General features: G+C 36.5%; 1 protein-coding gene across 2 annotated transcripts in view; it reads left to right on the forward strand.

Annotated features, from left to right (window-relative positions):
- GABBR2 (gamma-aminobutyric acid type B receptor subunit 2) overlaps positions 1–21,231 on the forward strand; it is a 450,589-nt gene that overhangs the window by 101,640 nt on the left and 327,718 nt on the right. For both annotated transcript variants that reach the window (XM_085573703.1, XM_085573704.1), the window contains exon 2: positions 1,180–1,317. In XM_085573703.1, coding sequence (XP_085429829.1) covers positions 1,180–1,317 — 138 coding nt within the window. The remainder of the gene's footprint in view (positions 1–1,179; positions 1,318–21,231) is intronic.

Raw genomic sequence — 21,231 nt, forward strand, 5'->3', positions numbered from 1 at the left:
TAATATTTTTTCTTTTAGTATATTAATTCAGTAAGGAGATTAATATAAGCTTCCAAACTTCTTAGTCAAAATCTTTATTCTCTCTGCAGAATGCAATACAATTACTATGTGGATGCTGATAGTAAATGAACTGTTTTATTGAATAGTCATAATGAAATATTGGAGGCTGGTGTGTGATAGTTCTTATAAAGAGTACATTCAAGGAAGACTTTGCAGAGGAGGCAAAAGAGGACAGAAAACTTCTGTTTCAAAAAGAGAAAGGAGTGGCTGTTAGTGGAGCAGTGGCAGCCACTATTATATTGTGTTGATACTTCTGACTTCCAGTATGGTTTGGGGTTTGGAATCAAATTCAACCTTCAGGCACATAATTTATTAATACTCCATTGCAAGCTTAGGAATTAGGGTTATTATTAATTATTAATAATGCTTTATTCAAGGATTGATATATCTTTTGCAATAGTGACTAGTATGAGCCTTTTTTTTCCTAAATTTTTATTCCTGGTCTCAGTTTACAGTAAAATCCTTTACACCTGAAATAATGATTAAACTAATTATCAGGGAAGCCAAAAACAGGTCTGGTTAGAAGGATCTCAGAATGTCATCTAGCCTGGCCTACCACTCAAAGCTGTGTGAGCTATGAGAGAAGAACAATTAATTCTTGGCACTACAAAAGAATATTTTGCTATATTTTGAAGACTTGGGGCTTCTAAATGACAGGCTCTCTGCTACATATTTTTCTACATAATACTGAGGTTGGACTTTAAGTAGAAGTTCCTTAGGAGTCTTCTTTAAAGATAGAACTTTATCAGTTGTGTCAAACTTTCCTCCAGCTGTGGAAGCCCTGCTGACAATCCAGTGTTACATTACAAATTATGCATTGGGAAATTGTAGCTTTAAATGTACAAAATATTTTGGTCAACCATTTGTTATTGGACTTTTTCATTATTTCTCAAATGGTGGCAAAATTCTGGTTTTGTAGAATGTAATGAGACATTTTGCTGTTCTTTTACTATGGCTCATTAGGAGTCCGGAAGAGAGTGCTGTAACTTTTCATGTTTAGGTCTTATGTTTATGTCTGTGGAACCCCTGATTTTTTTTCCTTGCCCAACTACTCAGCAGTTTATTTCTTAGTTAATTTATTTGTGACATTGAATATTGTCTCTCTATTTTTTTTTCCAGTGTGACAATGCAAAAGGACTCAAAGCCTTCTATGATGCAATAAAATTTGGACCTAATCATCTGATGGTTTTTGGTGGTGTATGTGCAACTGTTACTTCTATCATCGCTGAATCTCTGAAGGGATGGAATTTGGTTCAGGTAAGGCATGGAATGGAATATATTCTAATGCTGTCTTGTATCTCTGGATTTAAAAAAAAATTAGAAACTTAGCTTCAATGCTTTTAAAGCTTAGAATTTTGTGTAATTTTTATGTTTCAGTTTTGAAGGCCTGTTAATGTGTAAAGATTAGTGACTTGTATATAGTGCTAGATTTTAAAGCTTGGCATTTCACTGTACTCAAAAATGCTTGTGAGTTTGGGGCAGCAGTTATGTGTCTCAGTGGGTTAATTAAATAAAAATAATGTATCTCAAAAAGCAACCTAGGTGAAATCAAGTTCAGGCATGGTAGGGGGCCAAACCTAGTACTTTTGAAAAGCTAGAACAAACTCATCAGCACTCAAATTATGGTACTTCAGGGTATTTACTCAGTCTGTACTCAGTCAGAACACAGTAATTCCTATGCACTTGAAAAGTGCTGGTAGTGCATAAATTCTAAATAGTGACTAGGTTCACGTCTCAGTATTTAACTCACAAAGCACATTTATTCCCAGTTGTTCTTCTTTCTGACTTTCTCAAAGGTCAAGTTTGTGGAAAGGTTTCCTCTGCTGAGGAATCAGAATTTATTAATACTAATCTCTAAAATGCAGATGATAACAGCATGATTTTCTTCATTTATTCAATCATCTGACTACTGAAAGTTTTCAGATGGATGGCTGATCATATAGCCATCAAGCTTTGCTTTTCTGATGTAGAAATACCCTGGCTTTCTACTCAATATTCATATTGCCCAAAGATACTCCTGTATATTTTTTTTTTCCTTAAAAACTCTGAATTATTCTATAGCAAAATAAAAAATACAAAACAATTACCTGAGGTTACAGTTACAAACAGGCTCCTATTTTCCACCTGGAATACTTACTGAGAGTAGTGCAGCAAGAACAAATGAGGCATAATTAAGTTTGTGAAGAAGATGATGATCAGAGTACAAATGGGAAAATCTTAGGAGGATAATTAAAGCAGCTTGTTAACTGTGTTTGCAATGCTTGTCAGATCAGATATTTTTTCGTTCTTCTTTGAGATTTTTTTCTGATATAAAAAGTAATTCCTCTGTGGAAACCAAATAATAGTGTGTCTCTGGGGAGAATGGAGAAAATAAAAGAAGCCTTGAAACTAGCCTTTAACACTCTCTCTTAAAATTAGCCTAGTTCATGACCTATAATGAAGTATATGTTTGGAGCTCTGTTTTTTTTTTTTTTTTTTAATTTGTCACATCGAATTTCTGTATGATGTAGGATGTTTTAAACAGCTGGGTTTGATTGTGTTAAAAATCTTTTGGTTTGCAGTCAAGTTCTGCCTGATACAATCTGGAAATCAATTTGTTCATGAAGTTGCTCAGTCTGAGAAAGGGTGATTAGAAAGCTTTTAAATTCCTGAATTTATCAATGTATATGTCAATCACAGAATGGTATGAAGTATTGCTACCAGAGAGCATTTATTTCTCTGTGTTTAACCACTATAGCTGTGACTATGTCTTAAATATTATGTATTATATCAGCTTACCAAGTTATTCTTGACTGCTTGGGCTTAATATCCTGTGGACACTAGATAAATCCTCACATGACAAAATGGCTCTTTATCTTGTTTTAATATCTTGATTGGCTGAATGATAAAAAAACCACAACAGCATGACTGGGAAGTGTGGCAAGGCTTAGTAAATGGAATAGCAACAATGGCAATAATCTAAATATTGTTTGTGAAAGTGTTATGTCATATAGTGACAGCAATATGTGTATCTGCAAATCAGCAGATGTAGCATGAATAAGATAATGGGGAAACAGAGTACAAATCCTTCCACTCCTCAGGATCCACTGTCATAAGTGTCTCTGATTAAAAGCTTAACTTGAATAGAAGAAGATAGAAATCTCTGGTTCTCAGAAGTGGAGCAATAATATTCAGTCTGATAAAATACAAGGCTGTCCTCCCTCAAAACTTGAGACTTCACCTCAAGGAATCACACCAAACTCACATAAAATTGTTTTATGAAATCATGATGATGATGAAGTCATTTCATGTTGCAGTCAGGAAGAGGGAAAACAGCACAGAGACAAAAACTAACCTGACATTGTATAGGGGATTTTCCTTTGGATGTCTGACTCCAAAGCTTTGTTCCTGGCCTGGTGCCTGTAGTCATTAAAACAAAGCTCTTAACCCTAGCAGGAACATTTGATTTGATTTGATTTGATTTACACAGGTGTCATGAGGTTCAGCAAAGTGATGACTCTCTTACATGCAAGAGAAATGCAGGATGATACTGATAGTCTTGGGAAAAATAGGGATGAAAGAAGAATAACACAATATAACAACTAAAAGAAAAATTACTTTCCTGAGCAAATACAATATGAGGCTTGCTGACTGCAAAACCATTCTGAAAGCCTTTTAGCCCTGATTTCCAAGTTACTGGGTGACTACTTTTCCTCTTTTTGGATGAATTTTTCTTTTCTGCCTCTTCTTCTTTGTCTACAGTAAGAATTTGCCAAAAGCAAACAGTGAAACAAGATACTAAGAGTGCTGGAAATTTTCATATTGCATTTTCTACTCAGGCAATTACAGTAGTGATGAGGGAGGGGAAAGAAATAGATTCTTGCAAGGTGTCTTCAGTCTCTACTCTCCTTACTGTATGCTTTTGATAATGATAGTGTCTTTTTTACTTAACTGGCTAAATCAGGTCACTGACAGCCTGCAACAATGTGAAATAGGGAAAATTAGAGAGTTTGAGAAAAGTCTCAGTCTGAAGGTGACATGCCTTATTTCCATGTCATATCAAAAAACTGGTTCTTTCCTTCTCCATCTTGACAAATTCTAATTTAGTATTGATCAAGAGTAGAAAGGGAATTTGTGTTCTCAATTAGCTGCCTTCAACTGCTGGCTGATTTAATTATCTCTTACTGTAATAAAATGAATTATTTTTTAATGGAGCATTTTATATCTGTGAAAGGAGCAAGTTGTTTTAGTCTGCAAAGTCTTATGTCATCCAGAAGGACTTTCACTTAAGTATGCTAGGTGACAGAACTTGGAAAATGTTTTTTGAACAGATATTCTTAGCAGGACAAATCCAGGTACCCATTCCTTAGCCTCTCAAATGAAAAGCCTCTCCATGGGTAATCTCTGTGTGGCAGCAGTCCTTTGTTGAGTGGCAGTCTGAATATGGGTTGGAGTCTGCAGCTGCATCTTTGAGGTTGAGGAGTGGATTCAATTTGAGCTTTCGGTGTTTTAGTTTAAAAGTGCCCATAATATCCTGTGCCTTTGAGAGTGGGCCTTAAAGGCGTAATACTGGGTAGTTGCTGTTCTGTAAGGGGAATACATCAATGTCAAATTATTCCATATTAATCTTATCCCCATTCTCTTTCAGTGAGTATTCAAGGCAATTAAAGAGTGGAGAAGAATCATGAATAGTATCTCTTAATATCTTGCAAAAGACAAGTTATATATTTTATTGTGTACATCAAAACACTCCTGCCAGTATCCAGTTAGTGTGAAACGGAGGAGATATCTATTCAGCCATTCTCTTCTATTTCAGCACACTTTTCCTAATTGTTTTTTTAACACAAACATTCAATCAGCATGAGGATTTTGACCACACTGGTCATCTCTCTTAATCTGTGGAACTCAATTTTTGGAGATTCGTCTTTTTCAGCCATTGTGCCATTGACATTCTCTTATAGCCTGCTTAATTTACAATTTCATTTAACTCTGGAAATAAGCTTCTGCCAGAAACAAAATATAAATGTTTGTGCTTCCTCAGAATATCCTCTGTTTCTACATATTTTATGTAATCTAGTCATAACTGCTGGCTTCTAGGCAAGTAACTCCTTCAGGCAATACAGTGATTAGATCGTAATGACATTCAAAACTGAGGAACCTTATTTTGGATTCAGCATCTCGTGTTGGAAAGTTTTCTAACAAAATTATAGGTACCCTAATCATGATGTATTACTGCTCACTCTAGAGCATATTAATATAGGATGAGTTCCTGTGTTAGAAATGGGAGTTGGAAAGGGAAAATTCCTGGTTCTCATGTGATTAGATATTAAAGAGCCTACCCTGGGATTTTTTTTTTTGTACCAGGGATCCATAGGTATTCAAGATCTCATCTCTGAATTATTGAAAAGGCTGCTGGTGTTCAAGAAAATCAGTGATGTTTAGCTTTTGCTTTCCTTCTGAAACAAGGCTGATGTGATTGCACTGTCAGTTCCTCCTAGGAATTTCTGACCACTGGCCAATTGCAACCCCGTTTTAACAAGGGATTTCCCAAAGATTGTCAGCTTTTGGACATTTCTGTGAAAATGAGCTTTTGTGGACAGAGATCCATATGAATGGAGAGGAGGCTGCAGTATGGGCACAGAGAACTTAGGGCCAGCTGTGCTATGTTGTCCTACATGTCCAGCTGCTGTTTATGGAAAGGGGATTGAGACTGGATCGAGAAGATTGTTAAAAAACAGAATAAAAAAATTGAGGAAACACCAAGGAAGGGTGAAATCCAGAAGGGTATGAGGTAGGATCTGAGGTATATATTTGTGTTTTTCTAGAAGCCTAGGACACATGTATCTGTAAGAAACCAGGCTTTATTAGGTGTCTATTACTAACCAAAATTATTTTTCAACACAGAATTTCACAGCTATGTTCAGCTTAAAATTATGTGGTTTACCATGAAAGTACTGCAGGTCATCACAGAGATTTCTATACTGTCCACTGAATCAAATTTCTTCTTGTTAATATCTCCATTTTCTAAATCCTTATACCTGTTACCTTGAGCTCCAGCATGACTAGGTAAACATTTGATAAAAGAATGTGGTGGTTTATTTTCTTTTTAGCCTTCTTCATTATGTTTGCTCCAATACAGTGAGTTTGTGCTACTTTTGCCTTCACTGCACAATTTTCATGTATTATTAGTCTGAGTAATGAAAAGGACATTTAAACTAGTCTTTGGCTAAGAAGATTAGCTACTTCTATCTATGTGATGCAGGCAGTCTTTCTTGAAGAGGCCTTTTCCCCACTGGAATATCACTCGATGCACCAACAAACTAGAATCTTTGGTTTTTTGGCCCATAATTCACTATTGTAATCTTCTTTTCTTCTTCCTATTTTTTTTTTCTCCTGAGATTGGAAGGATTTTATAGATTTTCTGTCTTTGTGTTTTGCTTTTAATAGACAAAGTGCATGAGGGGAAGACACCTCTTGAGGTCTTATTATATAAGGTGCAAACCTGAGGACATTCTGGTTCTGCTTTCAGGAGTTAGCTGAGCACATAAGGAAATTTTGCCTACTTCTCTGTAGGAATGCCCAGGAGCAGGAGAAAAGCAGAGTAGGTCTGACCTTCAGGCAGAATTTCATGTGAAGTGTCTCCTCATTTGAGAGAAGCTGTGGTGAATTTGGAGGGAGACAGACCTTTTAGTTCTGCAAATCCTCCCCCTGATGCAAGTTGCCAGCAGGAGCCCTGCCAATATTGATGAATGCCCCTGAAGATTTGCAGTTGCTGCTGGAGAAGAAGATGCATGGGGAGTTGAAACAGATGATCAGTGCCATACCTGCTAATTAGGCTGTGTGTCCCAGTGTGGGGATGGATGCATATGTGCACAAGGTAAAGGAGACTTGGAAGCAGTTGTATGTTCACCTCTCAGCTTAGAGAAATGGATGTGGCAGTACAGCAGGCAAGATTGTTCTAGGGCAAAATAATTACTTTAGCGACAAGGTCCTTTCACAGGGATGCTGAATCTCAGTGCATTATTGCAGTTGTACCCCAGGGGAGACATTTGCATCACTTTGCTGTTAAGAGCAGAAACATGGTCCACAAAGTTAAAATTGAAAATTTCAGAAAATTTCCAGGCTGTGGTATGGCAAGAAATGCACATCCTAAATGTAATGCACTGCAAGATGTAGTAGGACCTTCTTTTCTCCTCTGTTCACCTTTTGCCTAAATGTATGACATTGATTCTACGGCTGAACCTATCTTTCCATCAATTTAAAACTGGCTTCTCTCCAGTGTTTGCTTTTATTTAAATATGGTTAGCTGTTGTTTTTCATCTTGTTTGTCCTGCAGAAAACATCAAAACTACAATATATAGTCTATTTTTTGCCTTTGATCTAATGTCTAATGTTCAGTTCACTACATAAAGTGTGAATAAAGGTATTTTAATACAGCTTTAGAGTTAGGTTGAAGCAGCTCAAGACTGAATTTGTATATTTATTCTAACATGATTTGCATGTTCTGGAAGAAAAAAAAACCCAATTTAAAAATTATTTTTCTTCTTCTTAGCTGCTTGCACATATTAATTCACTTTTGTTTTGCATTGGATCAATAATATAAAATGAATGAATGATGGTCTCAGGCAAAGAAACACAATGAAAAGGCAAGGGTGTCACTTTGCCTTACAGTATAATTTATGCTTGGGAAAACATTAATTCTGAACAAATCAGATATTCCCTCTGTCTGAATCTGAATGGCCTCTTGAACAAAAATAAATTACATTAAAATATCCAAAACACACAGTGTAATATATAAGCAATGATTTTTTTTTTTTTTTAAATACAAAGCCTTGTGTTATAATGCTAATACACATCATTGTAAGGTGTTTAAAATGTCCAGGTTAATTTATAATTACAATAAATAATGGCTGTGTACTTTGGTATTTGGGGATTTTTTTTCCACCATGTAATTTTTTATTGTCTCACTGCTTGTATTGCTGGATTTTTTTTTCAGTTGTTCTTTTGTCGTTCCTATTGTGTTCATTTCTATTCAGTAGACCTGAAGTCTTTTCACATGTGGCTTTTGCAGCCCCACAGCTAGAACAGACTTGGCAGGTAGAATCTTACTTACCAAAATGTTTAAGTATTGCACCTTGCAGCTCTTGCAGAGCTTCCTTCCCTGCTACAAAGGAATCCTGTAGTGTTTCCTCAGGCTGCTGTTTGCTGCTGCCTTTTCTGGAGGTCTTATAGGAGGGGAGGTAGAGAAGCAATTTTGGTTCCCATCTCTTCCTTCTCTCCTCTTCCCTGTCCTGTTATGATAGGCAGACATAAGACTTGTTTCTTTGAAAAGTCACATGTAGTTCAGCATCTTCTTTATGGTGAATAAGGGTGACTGTGATATACACCTATTTATTTTTCGGGTTTGAGATTATTTTATTGACACATTTTCTAGTACCTTGTCAGATGCCTGTTTTTTTTAAATGGTCTAACCCACTGGACAAAAGTTTGCTAAAGTTGCTAAAGCTGCTAAAGTTTGGTCTAGCATTGTGTTTTCCCTTGACTTTTTCTGAGAAATGTGATAAAATTTTTGGAAATGTAGTTGTGTGACACTAATACTCCATTAATTATAATACTTGATTTATTCCCAGTTATGCCATCCCAAAGAATCACATTTTGATTCATTAATCCCATTGGTTTCATTACTCTGTGACCCAAAAACTTGTCTAGAATCCCCCATTGCTTAGTGGGAGCATTTTTATAGTTTCTCAGCAATTGCAGCACTGAATTTTGAGCTGCCTCTTCCATTTTCCCCTGTGCTTGACACTACAAATCTTGTTTCTATCTCATTGCAAGCTATCTCAGGGAGATCAGATGCTGATTAGCTGCCCATCTGTATAGGGTTTTTCTGCTTTAAAGGTTATATTGATTTAAAGCTATCTTATTTTACTGAAAATCATTGTATCACTTTTTGTCTGGTTTTTGGCAATCATTATTAATTTATTTCAAAATGTTCTATAATGACTATTATATTGTATTTCTCTGACTATTGCAATATTTCAAAAGTTCTAGGAAGTCAGTTTCAAGCTTCTTTTACCACCAAAATCCCCAAATGTGTTTCTTCTGATTATTTTCACTACACCTAAGATTTCTGCAAAGTTGGAATTGGTTATTTTGGTATGCTACTTGTCAGAGTGACTACTGTGATTTGTTCCTTAAACAAGTGGTACTAACTGTGCTTTACAAGACCAACTTGCTGGCCTGTTTCTCGACAGCCTGCTTGGAAATCCCTGGGGTTGTTTTCTCTCCAGTCCCTTTGGCCAGCCTGGCTTGAGTGGCCTTATGTGGAGTGGCACGCTCTGCCATAGCTGCTGTTTTCCTTGGAAACACACAGACCTGTCCACAGTAAGAAGGCAAATACAACAACAAACTAATAATAACTAACAACTAACAAATACAACTTGACAGCTAAGTCAAGGCAAAGTTGATATGATATATTTTGTTGCTTCATATTATGGCTCCCACAGCCTTAAATTCACTTCTTCATTTCATTCTCTCTCATTTGAATGTTTTTCTTCATGTCACTGTTCTATTACAGAACAAAGAAAGCATTTTCATGTGGTAAATTAACCTGTTTTTCCCTGAATGCTGTTTGGCAGAAGTTACTTAATTACTTATTTTGAGGAACAGATTAATTAATACAAATTTGGCATCAACAGCTCCTGGGCATATATTGAAGAACAAACCAATACACTAAGAAACTGGAAAAAGAATAATCATTGCCATTAAATTTTGAAATTTAAATAAAATATTTATTGGCCTTTAAAAACAGAAAAAGTTTAATTGTGCTCCATTAAAGAAGTAATTCAATGGTGATATGTTTATAGAAAAGCAAATGCTAAGGTACAAATTCTCACATAATAGAAGCTGTTCTAAGCTGTTCTAAAATTCACAGTGGGGTTCTTGGTATGTGATTCATCTAGGATTTAAACTTATATGGATGAAAACTGTCTTCATTTTTGGTATTTCCAGTACTTGATGCACCTAGAACAGTTCCTGGGGACTTTCAGATCTTGCTGCATGCTTTCTCCAGGCATCAGTTAAGTTTTGAAACAAATATAAGGCAAATTGAACAAATGATGTTTTAATTAAGCATGAAGTGATTTGGATGCACATTTATTTTCTTTAGCCTTAGCTATCACTCATAAAAACCCTTGAATCTCAGTATCAGAGACAAAGAAATGATTAACATAGCTTAAGAATCTCCAGACTCTGTTGGAAAAGCAGCCTTGCATACAAAATTGTGACTAAAACAATTTGTAGTTGGATTAAGAAGCTTTGTTTGGCCCTAGGATTAAACTGAGAAGATGAATGTATTCCACAGCTCTTAAGCATTGACCTGTGATGTAATTTCCCTTTCCTTCTCATCACATTTAAAACTTACAGCTCTAGATACCTTAAGTAACTGAGTCTAAACTTATTTTTGCACTACAAAATAGTTCCACAGTTGCACATTTCCAGTCTTTCAGAATCTCTTCTTGGCTCTCTGGATTTTAATTCTGAACTGTAGTTGCAAATCCAGATTTACTTTAATTTCATTTTTTGCCTTGATTCCATTCATTTTTAGGAGATGCACAGCTTGAAATTTCTGAACTCTGTGTTAAGCCATAACACCTTCTTCTAATTCTTAAAGGAAGGCATTTCTCCAGTGAAGTGTAGTCCCTGTGTTCCCTTACCTTGCACAAGTCCGTGAGACTTTGTTATCCAGTAGGCAGTTCCTCACAATATGATTAATAAACTGTAGCAGGATTGGCAATACAACCACTGTGAGCTTTGTTTGTGTTATGATGCAACACTAAGCTAGGAAAATTCTATAATTATTTATAATTAAGCTACTGTGAGGGCACAGTGTGTATCAGGATGTGGATTCATTATGTCAGTTTGCTTTCTGAAAGTAAAAAGATTAGTGGCACAGCTTCTGGAAGGTTTGTTTAAGTCCTTCAGTATTCAGATAAGGGAATAAGTATGCATGTGACTGGAGAGTGGCAGGTCTCCAGCAGTCAAAAATATTGCATGAAGTGCTTGGGAGCTACAACTTCGTATTCATTTTAAGCACTGTCTTCCTGACATAAATCAAGAGTTAATTTGTTCTATTAAAAGAAAGGCAAGAAAGTCCTTCTTCATAGCCATTTTGAAAAGCTTGTAGAAGAGTGATGACAGTCTGGATCTGAAATAGTCTACAACTGCCAATCAAAAGCTGGATGCTTTTCTGCATTTTTCCAGTGGAGGGCACAAAGATGGTCAGGGGTCTGGAGCATCTCCCCTGTGATGACAGGCTGAGAGAGCTGGAGTTGTTCAGCCTGGAGGAGGGATGGCTCCAGGGCCTTATAAAAGCCTTCCAGTACCTAAAGGGAGCTTACAAGAAAGCTGAAGAGGGACTTTTTGAAGACCGTGGAGAGATAAGTCAAGGGGTAACAGCTTTAGATTGAAGCAGGGTAGGTTTAGATTGATTATTAGAAATAAATTCTTTACTGTGAAGGTGGTGAGATGCTGGAGCAGGTTGCCCAGAGAACCTCTGGATGCCCCACACCTGGAAATGTTCAAGGCCAGGTTGGAGGGGAGCTCTGAACAGCCTGGTCTAGTAGGTGTCCCTGCCCATGACAGTGGGTTGGGAACTAGGTGATCCTTAAGGTCCATTCCAAACCAAACCATTCCATGATTCCAAACAAACTCACAAATTGGATCCACTAATCTGTTTGGGAGTATCTGTAGCTGCAAGTACAAGATCGCTTATGGGAAAGTGCATACACATGTATCCTTGCTATAATGGGGCTTTTTGCTATAAAGACATACTTCTGCTAGTGATCATTTTCCTCATTTCCAAATTTGTTTGGTAAGCAAATTTTAGCTGCTTCTTCTTTCAAAGCTCAGAATGCTACTGAGAAAAGTAGAGTGACTGAGCAAGCAGTAGAGATGATCAGTGTTATGTTTAGCTCTTACTGACTATGAAAATTAAATAGCAATGTTGTGTACCTACCTGCATATGTATGCATACACACACATATCTTTTTAGAATTACACAAAACTGTCCTCAGTCTCTTTTATGGCTCAGTAAATTGCTTGTGAACACTGGCATGTTTCAGATAAATGCATTCTCTTATATTGCATCAGGATGCATTCTAATTCAGAATTATGGTTAACATGTTTAAGTGGGTGCTTCATAAGCAGCCTGCTTTGAAATTTTCTTCCTGTGATTTTCTCCTCTCCAGTCCTTTACCTGTTTTGTTTTGTTCTGCTTGCTTGTGAGAAGTTAAAAATTAATGTGATTTGCAAATCTAAAAGTGAAGGAAGGGCCAGAACGAGAAGTTTACTTTTATAGGAAAATCCTGTAGGTTATTTCTGGATCTTGATGCAGGAATACAGAATTTTTTAGATTAGGGACTGCAATCAGTCTGGCCTGGAAGAAATTTGCCTATAGAGACAGAAGTTTAGGATGTAATTTTTACCTAGCAAATTTCATTCTGTCTCTTCAAATGTTCATGTCTTAACTATTAAAATTTAGTACAGTTGCAGCTGCAAAATCTGCTAATGCTATGCTTAATGTAATTAACATTAATGTTGATTATGAGTTCTTTGAGTTGTCATTGTGAAAACTCTTGTGACCGATGTGATTTTGTTCTTTCTTTTGGAAGTCTGTATGACAGTGTGATAAAATCCTGTCTTTATGCTGGTTTTGGCTTGGGAGGAAGTAGGAAAATGAAGATGATGGTTTCTTATCTTTTTCCTTTGCTAGAGCAAAGGGCAGAATGATGCTATGGGGCCCTGAGTTTCACTGCCTGACTACTCACCTTTATTGATTGAGACCTCAAGCTACAGTTTTTGCAACCATAACAATCATAGAGTCCTCTTATACATAGACTGTACTCAAGGTGGCAGGAGGCATATCTTCAATTATAACACAAATCTTTCTCGTAACAAATGTGCTTGCACTGGCTTGACTTGTCTCCTATTCACTGTCTACTTGTTAGATCACAATAAGAGATCTAGAATTCTGCAACTTAATGTTGTTTAAGAAAAGGTATGTAGATAAGCTGCTGGGTTTTTATTTATTTTTTTTATTAAAGAATTGACATACAAGACAGCAAAGCTGAGTAATAATCTTTGTACAAGTAATTCTTTGCTTTGCTCTTACTGTTAGCCTCATTCTTAACTTTTTTATTTCCCATTGCCACAAGCAGTGCTAGGAGGGCTCAAAGGCAGCACTTTGCCAATTAGTCATGGCTTGCACACTGCTCGTTTGAACAGCAGACATTTATTTTTTTATGTCCAGAAGTCCACATTTATTAATGCAGATGAACCAACAGAGGGGAGTCTTGTAGTTAGTTCAATGTTCTAACTAGTTATATGGACAGGGCAAATAAAAACTTAAATGTTGTTGCTCAATACTCTACTGTTTTACAGGCAGATTATTATAGTATTATAATCACCTTGGAAAGATAGCTTATGCCTCCAGTCACAAATGAATTCACACAGAATATGACATTCTTAGCATAGCTGTAAAGGGAAGAGGTTGCTGGGCAGTAAATCTTAATGTTTACTGAGAATAAGTGATTGAGAGTGCCACTTTGGAAGTCTGAGCTGCCTGTCCAGAGACTACATAAATCCTACCTGAATGTTTTCCCCAAAAGCTCCATTTAAAAGAGGTATGTTTTCAGAAAGCAAGGGTAATATTATTGCCTCAGATGCCTACATGAATAATGAAACATGCATCGTTTGAATTCTATAGAGCTTTGGACTTGTCCATGTATGAAATGGGTTTTGGTAACCCCTCTATAAGAGGATACCTCGAAGCCCAGTATCTCATAAACATGCTATCAGACTTTGCCCTTGATCCTGCACTGCTTCAGAGTATAAATGTCTCTCATTCTGCATCTCTGCTTGGTAGTCAGCCATGACTATGCCATGCTGGGTTCTGTCAGGAGGGTCCCATCCCCCCCCATCCCAGGTTGCTTGTGAGTTTCCCAGGAGTTTTGACTGCAATTTCTACAGTTATTATGGAAAAAAAAAAAAAAATCAGCAGAGGAATCGAAACAAATGTCACTTTTCTGAATTGTCATCAAGATTATTGTGGCCAATGTTACAATTTCTGGTTTTGTACCTCCTTTGCTTTTGGCCTTTGAGGAAGGCAATTCTGTCTTGCTACAAAACATCAAAGGTGCAGTGAGCTGTCTCAGATGGTCATGCCTCAGTGCTTACACTTGTGAAATTAATTTATAGGAATTGGAAGTTGTACTGTCTCAGCTTCTTCTTTGGTGATACAAAGACAAGCTCCGTGTGAGTACCTGGGTCACTGAAGAGAATGGATGGATTTCCACTTATCTTTGGGTGGTCTAAACAATGTTTATATGGAATAATACACATATTCACATTACAAATTTATCTGAAAATGAAAGAGTGTAAAAGAATGAAGTGTACACGTTTTCAGAGCGTGATTTGGTCCCAAGAGCATGGAGTTATGAAACCTGCAGCTTAAGCCCTGCAGAGGGTGGGATTTCAGATGCTTGACTTGGAATGGCTCATTGCTCTAGCTCTAAGCACCCCCATGCCTAGCATGCCTGATGTGTTTGAATCACATCCTGAGGCACTTAATTCTCCCTTTGTGCTGTACAGTGAGCTTAAGAGGCTAACTTTGTATTCCATTGCTCTGAAAAAGCACTGATGTTCCCAGAGTATGTGTTTGCCAGGTATTTCTGAAGTCATGTCTGTCTTTCATCATACTGCAACTGCTCACTATGTTGAATCACCATATATAAAACTGCAGTTCTAATTTTAACATCACAATTGACTTCTGTGGAAGTGGCTGTAATGAACAAAATGAAAAGTTATTAACCAAATCCTTTTTCCTGCTCTGCAGTCTAATTGTCATCTGGAGAAATCTCTTTAGAGTTGTAATAACAACTTTATGGGCTCAGTAGAGAGGAAGCTGTATGCTTCTACTGAGGTTTTAAGCCAATACTAGACACTGAAGACCAACACACCAACTGAAAAAAAAACCAAGAACTTTCATGGAGATGGAGCTTTTGCCTGATTTGTATAAGGCAGTTCCCTTTTATTTTCTCAGATAGCTCCAGGTGATGGATATGTATGAATTTGCTTTTGTGCATCTTATTTAAGCTTCCTCTAGTCGATCCAGGTTATTATCACTTAGTTGCAGAAATATCCCTTAACACAATGCTCTGGTTGTCTTTTGTTTCCAGCAGATATGACGGTAAAGAGGTTGCTGTTGTTTTACTGTGAAAATAAAACAACCAGAACAGTTTCCCAGAAATTTGAAGATTTGCTTTTCTCTCCTAAGACAGTCAAAATCACCTCAGAGTGCCATAATCAATGAGCTAGGGAGCCACTGTCCCTCACATGCTCTGTTTTTCTGGTCACACAAACTTTTTCAATGTTTTGCTGTGCAGTGGGGGCACCACTGACATACCTCAGTATGTACCCTGAACTTAGGGTGATGATAAAAACCAGTGTCAGTGCATCAACCTGAGGATGACTTGGACAAGATTCTCAGACACATGATCTGACTCTTGGGTATGGTGTTGTGCAGGGCCAAGAGTTGGACTTGATTATCCTTGTGGGTCCCTTCCAACTTCACTTATTCTGTGGTTCTGTGATCTATGTTTCCTTCCTTCTGGAAAATACATTGACTTTAAAATATGAGGACTCCTACATTCTGGCAGCCAACGTATCTAGATAAAAATAATGAACGATAGGAAGCTGCTTTGACAGGACAAGTATCAGTGTTCTACTTCAGCCTGTGATCTGCATGGATGGGTGTAGGGATCTGCTACTTTGAATGATGTGACTAGTCTTTGCAGAGCAAGGATTTGGTACTCCCCATTACCCTAAGGATTCCAAATGTGCTAAATATGCTCTGTTTAGTGCATTACTTGTTTCCTGCATCACCATAGTTTCCAGTTCATGTTATAAGGAAGCTAAATGTACACAGAGTTCAAGGTGCTCTTCTGGAACCCAGCTCCCACAGGTTGAGTTCTGCAGTATTTATCTTGTAGGAACTGGCAAAATTAATTTCACCTGTAACTCAGTTTGTATTCACTACACTACCTGAAGTTACCTTGTACAACACAAACATAGAGTGAGGACATGAACAAAAAATAGCTCGCTTATTGATGGTAGCTTAGGGGTCATTTTCAAACATTCTAGATATGCATAGAGGAACAATCCATACAAAAGAGTGTATGACTGATCTTGTCAGCTTTAATTTTTATGAAATTTAGAATGTTCAGACATTTGGTATTTCTGAACTTATGTCCATGTAAGAATACTGTCTGTTCTTTGGAGTCAATTCAGGATAGGATACTCAAATTATCTGTCTTACAGGAACAAATGACTGGAATGGATTTTTCAGGTAGTATGAGAAATCTTCATTTTTTATTTAAACTGTTGGATAACTTTTGAAAATTTCTTAAAGGGGAAGAATATTATATAATTTAGATATTGATTATACTCAAATTTCAGAATTTCATAGCAAGTTTTTCCACAACAGATCCCAAGAATCATTGTAGTGGTTCTCCATCACTTCAACACATAGATTGTGTCTTCCTTATTTTACCAAAATCTGAGCCTAAGAGAATCAGGAATTACAACATAATATATGAAAGTACTCTAGAGATACCATTTCTTTTCTAAAGATATCTTTATCTCTTTTGATTCTTTACCCAATCTAGAAATACATGCTCTATATTTTTTCCAAAACACAGACATTAATGAAAATTAATCTAATTTTAATATTTTCTAAGCTTTCTTCAAGCAAATTGAAAGACTAAGTATTTTATTTTAAAGAGACTCCTGTGTGTGGTGATTCCTAGATCTTACTTTAATTATGCACTCCTTTAATTATGCCTAAATAATTATGAACCTTCAGAATTATTTTCCTATGGCAGTATCTCTATTTTTTTTATCAAAGTATAAAATTCTGCACTATGAAAGTGTCATAGAACATGCAACTCAGAGCTGAAAATATTGAAGTTTTCAATAGAATAGGCATGATTTGATTACATTGCTCAAAATTAAAATCTCTCATCTGACAGTATTTATAATTCTATGATTTTATTAGTCTGTGTAACTTTTCCTTGGATGAAGATGTAAATTCTTAATAGTTTTCTGCATAAACCTATTTAAAAACATTTCACTCTCAAGGAGACCTTAGTAATGTTGGAACTTATAAACATTATATAGTGATGTCTTAACTCTGTTTGACCCTAAGTTTAATATTTCTTTAGAAATATACTTGAATTACCCAGAGCCAGAAAAATGGAACCTCTATTTGCAGTGCACAAATGAGATCCTATTTAGGTACATTCTCTGGTTTCAGTATAAACACATTTCCTTGTTGGAATGCTTTAACATTAGAGCACAGGATACTCTGAGTAGAAAGGCAGAAAAGTTTTGTTTAATGTGAGGGTGGTTAAACACTGAAACAGGTGGTTAAACAGATTCCCCAGGGATGGTGTGGAGTCCTCATCCTTGGAGATACTTGGTACCTTTGGCCTCACTGCTTTGGGCAGACTGTAACCAGCAGGCTGAGTCTGAGGGAGGTGACCTTTCCCTCTTCTAGACACATCAGGAATGGTGTCCAGATATGGGCTCCTTGGTACAAGAGAGATGTGGGCATGTTGTAATTGGAGGCCCTCAGAGCAGGTTAATCGATTGGGGTGTCTGCCATGTGAAGAGAAGCTGAGGAAGCTGAGACTCTTTAGCTGGGAGAGGAGAAGGTTTGGGAGAATCATGCCAATGTGTAGGAAGTGAGGAAGGCAGAGCTGGACTTTTCTCAGCGGTGTCCAGTGACAGGACAGCAGGAAAAGTACACAAACTGAAATGCAGGAAATTTAATGTCATTGTAGGGGTGACCAAACCTAAAGAAATTGTAGAAAGTCCATTCCTGGAGGCAGTCACAAATGTGACTGGACAGGGCCTTGAGCGACATGCACAAGTAGACCTTGGTTTGAGCAGGGAGGTGAGACTAGACTAAGTCCCACGTTGCCTTCCTACCTCAGATATTCTGTGATTTTGTGAATGTAACACACAGTCTTTGTTGGTTTTTTTTTTTTTACTGTAGACTAAAAAATCTGAAGTAATAGCAGTGAAATTCCACTGAAAGATTGAAATCTCTATAGGTTTGCTTATCAACTAAAAATGATGAACAGATTTTATTTCAATCCTGTTTAATTCTGTATGCACTTATTGTTACTGGTTTGTTTTTGGTTTTTTCCCCAAATCCTCCTTCAGGCTTTTAAAGCAATAACAATGAGACAAAGTGCTAAACCCTCTGAATATTAGATTAAATCTTACTTGATACATAAATATGCATTTCTAAAACACAAAGTTCTTAAAAGCACATACAATATTCACTGATTCTCTTTGAGCAGGAAGTTGGACTATTTGTTTTTCTGTGATTCTGAAATTGCTGGACTATGGTGGTTCCTATTAGGTTTAAAAGACTGAAAATGGTTTATCTCTCCCACATTATAATTCTGAAAGTGCTGGCATTCTTAGCAATTGCCAGAGTATTGAAACTTCATTTTAGCTTCATGTATTTCTAGATAATAGTTCTTTGCAAGGTGCTCTGTCTTGCTATAATCAAGTTTAGTAGTTACTAAAGTGTTAAAGCTACTGTTCTAAAGGCAAAGTTCTTGGGCCTCTTTGTAATTTACCAAGCAGCTCCAACAATTAAACAATATGACAGTCAGTAAAATTTAAAGGACCATTCAAAAAGTCTTGTCAAACACAAAAGCCAAAAATAAGAACCAGTGGAAATGTACAGGAACAATGTATTGGAACAGTGTCTGCCTTCTGTCCTGAGCAGAGACTGAATAAATTGTATGGCTTCCTCCCCACTAAAGCAAGGATGGGAATTCAAGAGGAGCAACATGAAAAATGGTCAGAACATCACTGCACTGAAAATAGAAGAGGAATATAGGGAAGAGAGTAAGTGTACCTATTTTAAAGCAAAATTATATTTTACACAGGGCCCAAACATTCCTTATTTGACTTCACTTGAGTTTCAGATGAAAATAATTATAATTCCTCATCTATAAACATAAATTTTATAAATTAGTTAATCCTTCTAGAAAGATGGACATGGTTGGAGGGTTAAATTCTACAGTCATACTCTTTTTAAGAAAGATAAAATGGGCAAAACTCAAGAGGAAGTACTCAAAAATAGCATTTCTTGTTACAATGTCAGTGACCTCTTGAAAGAAAATGAGTATTTGAGGGATTACTGTCAGATTAGAGAAGTATGAAGCATGTGATCAGTATGAATTTACTACCTGATGTTTGCAGAAAACTGTCAGATCATGGTACAAACAAAATGCAGAACTCTGGATATACCTATTATATATATAGGGGAAAATGAAGAGACACGACAGAGGACTTCAGTCTGCATTAAATATGGTAGAAATAGCAACTTCCTGAACAACAGCAACAAAGAAAAAGGACTTGAATGTAGAGACGTATGTTTAAATTAGCACAGTTTATAATTTGAGTTGTTTAACAATATTGCTCCATATCCAGACACCTACAGGTTGTCATGATTGTAAAACCCAAACAAACGGAAAACTTATGTGCATACTGGGTGAAATTTAATGAAAACAAAGTCAAAAAGGAGAAAGTGATAACAATTGATTAAAATCAGAAGGTAGGAACATTTGCAACATAACAAGATCTTGAGCAGTCTGATGTGCTTAGACCTATTCTGGGCAAAGGTTTGTTCTAGGCAACCTCTGGAAGTCTCTCCCCACCAAAAATATTCTGATATTGTAGGAAGACAAAGGAGAAGAGCATGATTAGGTAAATCAGAAACTAAGGAAATCTGATGATGATATCAGTTAAGTGTTATGAGGAAGTTTTAAATAACAATGTGTCAACAGAAAAAGTGTTTCTTTAATATTCTTGTACTTTCTGTTTTGTGGAAATGGATGACAACAAAAATACTATAGGTTTTTCTGCAGTAACCTGTGAGAATGATGGTTAGGTATTTTAGAACAAGTTGTTTTAAATAAATCTCTGTTTAAATTTTCTGGCAAACATCAAAGAGCCTTGTGAGTGTTTGTCATGAATGTTATCATCTTGGACCACCAAAGAACATCAAAGGAAGTAGAAGGGAGCTAACACTGTTAAAAGACTGTAAAGAAAATTTTGAGTTGATACAGACTAAAGTCAGTCCCACAAAATGGATTACATGATATAGATTTTTGATTTATACTGAGCAGACAGAAGTAAGAGAAAAATTATGCATGTGGATTTATGAAAAATTACCTCCTGCCAAACTTCTCGTGCTTGGAATTTATATTTTCTGTTGAGGAAAAACCCATACAGTTATAAACTGAGTTAGTTTCTAAATAGTATTTCCCTTGCAGAGGTTAGGGAATTATAAGTAACAAAACCAAGTCACTAGCAGAGAGGAATCTCAGTTGTGAGAGAACAACATGTCTGCATAGATTTTGTATTCCTCTCTTCTGCAAGATTTCTCTTCTGGAAAGCAGTCCTCCTTAAAAAAAAGAAAACAAAATAATCTTGGTAGGCAGCTGGATTAATAGCAAGATTCCTGGATGGATATTTTTAGGAGGAATTCTATGTCTAGTCCTGGTAGCCATATCCACAGTTTTCACAGAACAGCTATGCAAATAGATAAAATGCAGTAAAAAGGTCTCCTAATAATGAGGTAGTTCAAGAATTCTGTTCAAACCCTCACACGTATGATGGTGAAATTTTGTCATCTGGACTATACAAAAACTTTTGACCTCTTCCATACTAGGAATAATTTTAGGTAGAAGCTTTGAAATCAGTGGAAATAAGGCTAGAAATAAGATACATTTTTAACAGCAGATATATTTAATATAGCAATTTACAAAAGCTATTATTCAATTCTACCTTGCTAGCAGGTCAAGAGCAAATATTTTTCTAAAACTAAACTCTAGGTTAAAGAAAATGTATACTAGGGCTGTACTTCGGCAGGTCACTACAGATCCTCAAAATTGTCCAGTATCATTTACAAGTTATCCGAACACAAACATTCTTACAGGAACACTGAAATGTTATTGTTTCCAGTGTGAAAACATGGAAAATGACATTTTACAAAAAAAATCAGAAAGCCTTCCTTGGCTAATGGGCAAAGCTGCTTATTGGCTTAAA

The sequence above is a fragment of the Lonchura striata genome, chromosome 2 (genome assembly GCF_050655825.1).
Source record: "Lonchura striata isolate lonStrDom1 chromosome 2, ASM5065582v1, whole genome shotgun sequence".
In the NCBI taxonomy this organism is placed as follows: domain Eukaryota; kingdom Metazoa; phylum Chordata; class Aves; order Passeriformes; family Estrildidae; genus Lonchura; species Lonchura striata.